At 41.3% G+C, this 8729-nt stretch overlaps 2 protein-coding genes across 4 annotated transcripts in view; both read right to left on the bottom strand.

Moving 5' to 3' along the window:
- Positions 1-1198: 1198 nt before the first annotated feature.
- On the bottom strand, positions 1199-5770 carry LOC121631791 (kelch repeat and BTB domain-containing protein 11). The gene is made up of 2 exons (XM_041972860.1): positions 5320-5770; positions 1199-4758 (listed from the first exon to the last, which is right to left on the bottom strand). The coding sequence occupies exon 2, from the start codon at positions 4672-4674 to the stop codon at positions 2752-2754; it is 1923 nt and encodes a 640-aa protein (XP_041828794.1). The 5' UTR covers positions 4675-4758; positions 5320-5770; the 3' UTR covers positions 1199-2751.
- Positions 5771-6082: 312 nt separating this feature from the next.
- The window catches only part of arhgef10 (Rho guanine nucleotide exchange factor (GEF) 10), a 44899-nt gene continuing 42252 nt past the window's right edge, over positions 6083-8729 (bottom strand). For 2 of the 3 annotated variants that reach the window (XM_041972143.1, XM_041972144.1), the window contains one exon: positions 6083-8650. In XM_041972143.1, coding sequence (XP_041828077.1) covers positions 8148-8650 — 503 coding nt within the window. In that variant the 3' untranslated portion in view covers positions 6083-8147. The remainder of the gene's footprint in view (positions 8651-8729) is intronic. The other variant, XR_006008717.1, reaches the window with a different exon arrangement.

Genomic DNA, 8729 nt, shown 5'->3' with positions numbered 1-8729 from the left:
TTCTGGGGAATTTGTGGCCCAACAGGCGTTAACATCAGGAGGTGTATGAAGACTGTAATTCCTACAGCACTGCATGTACAGTTTTCCCTGAGGAGCTTGTCCTATGCTTACATTTCTACTTTTGTTTTTTTCTTTGTGCAGTGTTGTTTTCTCCTTTTTGTATTGCAATGACATCGTCTGTCAACAAATGACATCACAAACAGTAAAAGCGGAAATGTGAATCTGTCCAGTTTCTTGCAATCAATCTCCCACTACACTAAGGTTTAACTTACAATAATTGTCATCAAACTTTTAGCCATAGTTTCCATCAGAACATCCCTCCAAAGTATTGTACTGACAACATGACTAAGCAATTTGACTGTCTTATCTGTATAAAATAACACGAGAACTTGTCATTCTGATGGCACTGACGTGTTCATTGACACAGATATTTACTTTTGAGAGATGAACTAAGGATTTTGAGCAAGAGACTGGCTTCTGCAGGTAATCCATGGTGTTTTACTATTTGTATGAATCACTCTGAGAAATGCACTTACTGCTTGTAAATGTAGAGGATGATGCGAAAATTGTACCAAAGCGACTGAGAAAAACTGTAATACGGGATCAGGTGATGGTTTGGATGGAGGCTCAAAACAGCAACTTGCAAATTTAAGTTAAAAATGTTCTAAAATTGCTAAACTGTTTACAGGTTTTCAGTAAGGTGAACTTCACTCATCCAAAAATGTGGCCTCTGGGATAAGCTCTTTAATTTTATTTTTAAATTTTTGCCCACATAACCTATAAGCAGCATAACATAGATGAATGAAACTTGACATGTAGTCCCACTTATTATCATAAATATCTAATGCAGTATCTCATTATATAATCATGTAGTGAATTAATTATTAAGTAATATGTAATAAAAAACACTTTAAATGATAAACAGCACGGGTAGTGGTTATATAGATTTGATTTGAAATTAACTTTTTTTATGATGTGATATAAGGAATATTATCAGTTCTTGAATATTTATTGTCAGTAAACATCCAGGTAACAAGCCTTTTAAATGTTTTTCGGTGTTGCGCGTCAAAATACAGAAGCTTGTGTTACTGGGTGCGGTTACACTTTATGTCCACTAGATGGCAGCGTTGTTTATTGCTAGCTCAGCCATGCGGTAATGGCCCTAAAATAAAAAAAAGGAAATAAATAAATTACATAATTTTCAGACACAAAATATTTTATTTGAAGCACTTCGTTTTTACTGATATGCATTATCCAACAGCTTGTTTAATAGCCCACTCCAAATACCATGAACAGGGAGCCTTGCACTGAGTTACTTCACATTTTATCACAGCAGCAGATCCCAAAAATGCCAAAATCCAGACATAAAGCTCACAAAAACACAGATTTCAGCCAACAGAATGTCAAAACCACATCCATTAAACCTGAATCAGTTCAACATCTCTACAAGCATTATTAGAAGCAATCTGTTCAAAGAATATCAGCATTAGCTTCCATACCAAACCTCCACTGTGTTATTGCAGAAGCATAAAAATACTGCAAAATATCTAAAAATAATCAGATAATTTATTGGAAAATGGACTTAATGTGCACTGATGCAAAACAGCATGGCTTATCAGTGTCATAAGACAAGGAAATCTATGTTTGTGGAGCCAATAAAGGCAATGAATGAATGACTTGACTGTGCTGTAGCATTTGATCAAACATTGGAAGCACTGAAAAGAGTTGAACAGAACAGGGTAGAGTTACAATGGAGATTTCTTACATTAATAAAAACTTAATTCTTTTAAAACTAAATTGACACTTCTCTTACAAAAGACTGATATTGCTTTTGGCTTTTACTCGTGTCAGCTTGAGTTGGAGAAATTCCCTTTAATAACTTATTTAACACAAGTTTTTCCAGGTGTAATACAGCCTGACTGGATAGTGACCTTTGGCAAATATGCTTAATGGAAACACTGCTGACAATTTATTATGCACTCTAAGGAAAATATGTTAATGTAAAAATATAAGTAATTTCTATATTTTTAATCATGTTTTTTCTGATCTGTGTTGCAAAAATATAAAGTTTGAGCTCAACTCAGTTATCTTTAACCATTGCAGATTCAATGAGCTCTTTAACTGCTCTAAAGGGAAGATATCTTCATTGGCTTGCTTTTAGTGACAGTAGTGTCACTAAAGGGCCTTTAATTTATGAGTTAAATCAAAAGCTGTATTGTTAACAGTAAGTATTGTACTCCTTCCAGCCAGATTTCACGCATAGTAACTGATAAATAACACAGAATTATAGCAGACTTGTGCTTTCTAACTCATTTTGCATAGAGCCTGTGTAGCATCATTCATAAAGCACACTAAAACTGCCTCCACTGTTTTCAAATAACATTTTTTTTTTGTTACCAAAGTCACCATTCAGCTATATATGCACTAAATAATGTCTATTCTATCTGTAATTACAAAAGTGCACCAAACAAAAGTGAACACATATGAAAAAAAAAAATCACTTTCATCATGTCTTTATCTACAGTCACTTCCAAACACCATTTCATTTAACATTAAAAACAGTTTTCTTTTAAGGCTGTAGATGCATTAAATAGCCATGCAAATACACACATTCCATTGCAAGCAGGCAATGAGACACTGAGATAAAAAGCTGACGTTGAAGAGTGTATATAAGGTCTTCTTATTGTAGTTTTGCTTAATGACAAATCGTTATGTTACTCTGATTCATACACACACATATATACACACGCACTATGCAACTTTTTCAGGCTTTTCAGGCAAACTGAGAACAAAAGGAAAAAGGACACCCTTCGCCTCCATAGGAGCCTTCAGCGCCTCCTCGATAAAGTAGGCGTTCTCCTCCTCCACCACAAACTGAAGAGTCTGACTTTTGTTCACACAGTAGATGCAGTTCCCGATAACAGCACACCTGAAGGGTAAGTGACTCCCGAGCCTCTGTGAGGCACAGTCGTGCCACATTTTCACAATGGTGTTGTACTTGAAGACGTTGATTCCCTGCTCCCGGTTCACATCAAAGCGGTAGATGAAGCTTTTCAGTGCCACCATGTCGGTGGACTTCTTCCTGCTGTTGTTGTAGGGGCACTCCTGCCACTCGTCCCTCTTTGGGTCGTATTTGAGGAGACGGTAGAAAAGAGAGCCTCCTGAAACATAGAGTTCTCCGCTGCAGGTGGTGGCTTCGTGGGCCACCGCAAAGGCTCCCTTGGGCAAGGGGGCAACCGTTGTCCAGCGGTCCATTCGAGGGTCATATTTTTCCACTGTAAATAAACATTCCCCTCCAATGGCGTACAGGTAGCCATCCATGGATACAAGCTTAAGTTGGGCACGTGCCTGATTCAGAGGTCTGACCTCGGCCCAGCGGTTGGTGATGGGGTTGTAATAGAAGACCTTGTCTGAGACCTTGCCCCTGTCCCCGTAGCCCTTTATTCCACCTGCCACAAACAGGTAGTTATACATGGTGCAGATCCCACATCCTTTAGTGTTTATGTCCTCCGGCATCACAGTCAAAGGTCGCCAGTCATTTTCTGCTTCGTTAAAGCAGTAAATCATATGGTTCTCCTCCAAAGACCCGACAGATAAGGGGCTCTGTGGTCGGCTGCCACAGCGACTTGGAGGCCGGCTTCCAACTCGATCAAACACATCATTTATCTCTGCAACCATCAGAGTCTTCCTCCCATCCATTCTCTTCTTCAGAATCAGATCTCGCTCAGACCCAGTCAGACGGCCGTAGACGGCAGGGTCTTTGAGGATCTGGAGGAAGTTGTCGCTCATGAATCCATACGCCGTCTCCTTTAGTTCACTGAGTCGCTGCTTCTTGGCGATGGTCAGAATCTCGTAGCAGTTTTCTGCTGTGATTTGCTCAGACATGGAGTCCATGGCTGCCTGGACGGCACAGGGGATCTGGAGGATTTTAGCCCCCGTGATGACATCAACAACATTGTCCTTGCTTACGCTAATCTGAGATGTGTAAACATAGTCTATCAAGGTAGACAAAGTCTTGTAACTCATGCCCTTCACTTTCAGGATGTTGCGTGACAGCCGTGCTTTGAAGTAATCGCTCTTCTCTGCAAGGACAGACTTGTGAGCATTGATGGTCTGCCCGCCTACTTCGATGACTAAATCAGGCTCTTTTTTAGGCTGTGTGTTCTCAGCTTTCTGGCTGCTGTCTCTGCATTCAAGGTTTGATTTGAGAAGAGACCAATCAGTTTCCTGTTTAGCCTGGCCGGGGTTACATATGGAGGAATCTGCACTGAAAGAAACTTTTGATTTTGCTCCATTGTGGATTTCACTGCTAGCACAATTTTGCTGCAGACCAGCAACGTGATTGGACAAAGCAGAGTCAGCATGAGGTGGGACATCTGAACCTTCCTTGACACTAGAAAGGTGATACTGATCAGCTCTTGAGAAATATGAGCGGTTTTCTTTCTGATGATCGATGTGGTTATTCTCCATCAGTCTCCCATCCAGAAGGTATTCCTGCTCAAACACTGGAGGAGAGCCGAAATCCTGGTCATCCTGAAGGAATCCCTGGACAAAACCTGGACAAAGGTTCCTGTTTTTGTCAGTAAGTGTAACAAGGTCTGGGTTCACTGTGTGAAGGAAGGCGTCAGCTTCCACAGCGACGTCCCCTCGACTTTGCCTGTGGCCCTCGTTCATCTCACCGTGCTCACTGGCGATGGGAGACAGCGTCTTCTCTGCTCATGCCGAGTGAATGAACAAACTTGTGACTGTTCTCTGCACCTATATGGGAGGAAAATAAGGAGGGAATTTAAGCAATGGGAAAGCAGCTGCAAAGACGTCCCCAGTCTCTAAGGGGCGCCGTTTCTCTGATAACAAACATCTTGGAAATCTGGAAATAAAGCAAATACAGTAGTGTTGCTTTTTCCAGTTGTGCAGTGTAATACATTCCTGTAGTAATCTGTTACCGTTTAAGCCAGGCTTCTTACAGCAACATCTGCAGATTAACGACAATCCAATGCCAACACACAGCTTCCAGTGGCTGCAAACTGTCCGACCTACTGCAATAATCACCCTGCCTGTCCTTTATATGTGATAATCTGGACACATTCAGAACGCATGCGCAAATTGGATTGCTTTGATAGATAATGTAAAATATTATGGGTACAGGACGTTTTGTGATGGCATCAAAAACTTATGCATCCTCGATCAAACGATGAAAAGGCAGCTCATTTATTTGAATAATGAAGGAATAGAAATATTTTAGGCTAATGTAGTCTGATATAAATTATATTTGAATCCAAAATGTGGATGCACGTCCATAACCGATATAATGTGACCTACCTGCCTTTCCTCGCTCCGATGAAACAGGTCGGCACCAGCCGTTTCTCTGCCAGTCAGTCCACAAAGCTCAGTTACGTAAGACAGTCCTGATGAAGCAGCCAGCACGCGCTTCCCTGGACGAGTTTACTTCTTCAGACGGTTTGTACCACCCATTCATCATTAATCTACAAATCTACACCCTGAAGTGCCGTTTTCACTGCTCCTGATCTGAAACCAGCTGGGGTATCCGTAGTAGAAGCAGGACGCACGAGCGATCACCCATTCCTGCTCGCGCCTCCTTCAGATCAGGCGTAAAAAAGTGTTGAGAGCTCTTGCGCACATCCAGCGTCGTTTCCTCCAGCAAACAGGGGCAGACAGTTGCGATGCTCGCTCCCAGCTCCGTTTGGACGTTGGTTTTGTTTTCTTTTTTTCTTTAAAACTGACTCAAGTGAGGCGGTTATTATTGATCTTAACCACGCCCACTTCAGACGGTATTAACCCTACACTTAGCAGCACGAGGCCCCATCTGTTGTCAACGCATCCCAGAGATGCGACATTCCTTCACGCATCATCTCTGGCATGGGTACCACGATGAGTGAGGGGGGTCAGGGGGATTTAAGATGTGAGAAATCACATCCCCTTCCATGTTAACACATGTTTACCAATTTGTGCCAGAACCATTTGAAAATTTTGTCATAGCAGCATGTAGAATAATTAAATCCAAGTGTAATGAAACTGGAGATATTCCAGCTGTATTGAGGAAAGGAGTATATATTAATACATATCCTTACATGTGCAACAGTACACAGGGTAGATTTAACCCAAAAACTTTAACAATACCCTGAAAAATATGAGTCACATCTTCATTTTGAAAGCAGAGAGAGATAAAGCCTTAAGTAGTATTTGTTGTGTGGCAGAAAGAGGGTTACTTAAACTTGTTAAAGCACACTATCTGTTAGGCAAAAACAGTATGTGGCTATTTCAAATGCACAACCACACAGGGCAGCAGCAAGTTGAAGGGAAAAATAGATCCATAATAACCTCTCCTCCGTTGAGACAAAGTGTCTCAACAACCAGCCTTCAGATATAAAAATAGCGAGAAGCCACTGCGAGGGCATCACACAACTATCAGCTGTGTAACATTGGAGGGCATGCAGCAAGGAAGCTTTAATGTCAGACAGTGGGAACAAAGGCTTTTTGAGGAATCATACGCAAAATGACTGTTGTCATGGAAACCTCAGGACCAAAAAGAAAAACAAAAGACGTCCAGTCACAGAAGTGTCAGACAAAGTGATAACTGTGTTACTCAGAGTACAGTGAGGCTGAATGACGTCAGAGATCTGGTTACAGGAGGACAATCCTCTCAGGTTCAAGTTAATGTGTTACACGCTACAAAAAAATATCAGATGAAATAACAGAGATCAGTTAAGGATGCAGTGAGCTGTAGCGTGGGAAGGACTCCAAGTTGAAATCATCTTGTCTGTTTTGTTAAAACTGATCATGTAGCGAAGGATGGTTGCACAACAGTAGACGTGGGTGTTGGAAGAGAGTAGAGTCTTGACCCACTCTGCAGTAGGAGAAATCCCGGAAGAGCTGTATCAGGCTCAGTTCCTGCGGCCCCTCAGGCACATTGCTAGTCCTGGCATGTACTGATTGCTGAACACAATCACAGAGGAGTACAAGGTTGGAGTGAGGAAAGAGAAAGTCCCACTGACACTCTACTCCTTCATTTATCTGCTAATTCTGCTACTTTTCTTGAATGTTGCATAACACTGTGTAATTATGAAATTCAGACTAAAAGTACTGATAGATGAGATGTTAGAATGAATGGGTAAAACAGACAAAAAGCTCTACACAGCTCACAGAAATTGTTCCATGCTTTGAAAATGAACTTCAAATGACTCCACAAGTCTGCTTAATAAAACAATGTTTATGGATTTGTTAATATACATAAGTACAGACAAGTGACAAAAGTATAAATCTCTTTTTCTATTTTGTATCCTTACATGATATAATGATGCATTAAGGAAAAAAGAAAGAAAACAAAATCTCTTGGTTATAACTCATCTTCCTCCCTTCATGAATAGAAACCTGGCCAGCCAGGAACGCCCTTAAATCTTCTCAAACTAGTTCAGCTGTTAGCTTTTCACTTCTTTTTTCATTCCCTTTTCCCTGTTTACAGAATATTTGGAGCACCAAACAAGCTGATCTAATAGTTTATTGATTCCCTATAAAACCAGCTCGTCCCTCTGAACTCGAACTTCACTCACATCCAATTTTGAGCTGTTGTACGTCAAATTTACAACCCTGAAAGATGGTTTAAATTCCCCTTTTAAAAACCTACTGTCGCCCTAATCTTATGAGAATCCCACATTTTTAAAGCCCAATCATAACCTGACATGCTGTCTTTAACAGGTCCGTCATTTTTGCCTTCCAATTTCTTTTTTCAACACTTTTTAAATACTGCAGTCGTATACAAACTATGTGACACAAATGCTGGAGATTACATGAATTAGCCATGTTATAGGACAACATTAGATACTTTTCAGTGTTTTCTAAATATATTCTAAGTGAGTACAGTATTTTCTGGACTGGTCTGAAGCTGCCGTTTGTGTCGCTGCTCATCATGACTGAGGTTTTATTGATCCTTTGTTTTACAAGGTAGAAATATTCTGAGAATGCCTGAACAAATCCAGGTTTAAATAAGACATTTAGTTGTTTTGATTGAGCCCAAATACTAATCAACATTTTGGTTTAACCTGAAACAACATAAAAGCAAAGGATAAAATGGATTATTTCTATGCAAGCATGTAGATTTCTTTCATTAACCCCTTGATGTAGTGCTAGTGTCACATGTTTAGTAATGGGATTTGCCAGATCATGATGGTGGAGGTGGTGTCCTCATGGCGAGACTGTTTGGTCTTTTTGTTGACTCTGCGATGGCCCAGACCTCCAGACACCACCAGCAGAGAGCTGACATCCACCTTGCTTGAGCGGTGGCCCCTCTGTTGATGGGCTGGGTCATGAAGCATGTCATAAAGTGCCCCATCTTCTGGCCCGTGCTCCAAAGATCCCTGAGAGAGAGCTAGGGAGCCGCAGGATGAGGAGGACAGAGAGTCCTGGAGAGCCATGGTGGTGCAGCCCCCATCTCCCAACCAAACACCTCGTCCCTGAGGGGGAGGTGAGCTTGAATCCAAAGGAGGTTGGGTGGGCTCTGCATCCTGTGACCCTGTGGGCTGAAGTGGAGAATGGCTAGAAGATGGCAGACCAGATGGGCGGTTGCACACTGCAGCAGCCATGGTGAGGAACTTGACAGGTCCGTTATGTGCATGTAACGACACCATACCCCGACCTAAGAACAGGTCAAACATTAATCCAGAACATGTTGATAAAGTTCTCACCAATAAACAATGTGATAAAAAAAAAAAAAC

Source organism: Melanotaenia boesemani, chromosome 20 (assembly GCF_017639745.1).
Source record: "Melanotaenia boesemani isolate fMelBoe1 chromosome 20, fMelBoe1.pri, whole genome shotgun sequence".
NCBI classification, from domain to species: Eukaryota; Metazoa; Chordata; class Actinopteri; order Atheriniformes; family Melanotaeniidae; genus Melanotaenia; species Melanotaenia boesemani.
This window is presented reverse-complemented; position numbering and strand designations above follow the sequence as displayed.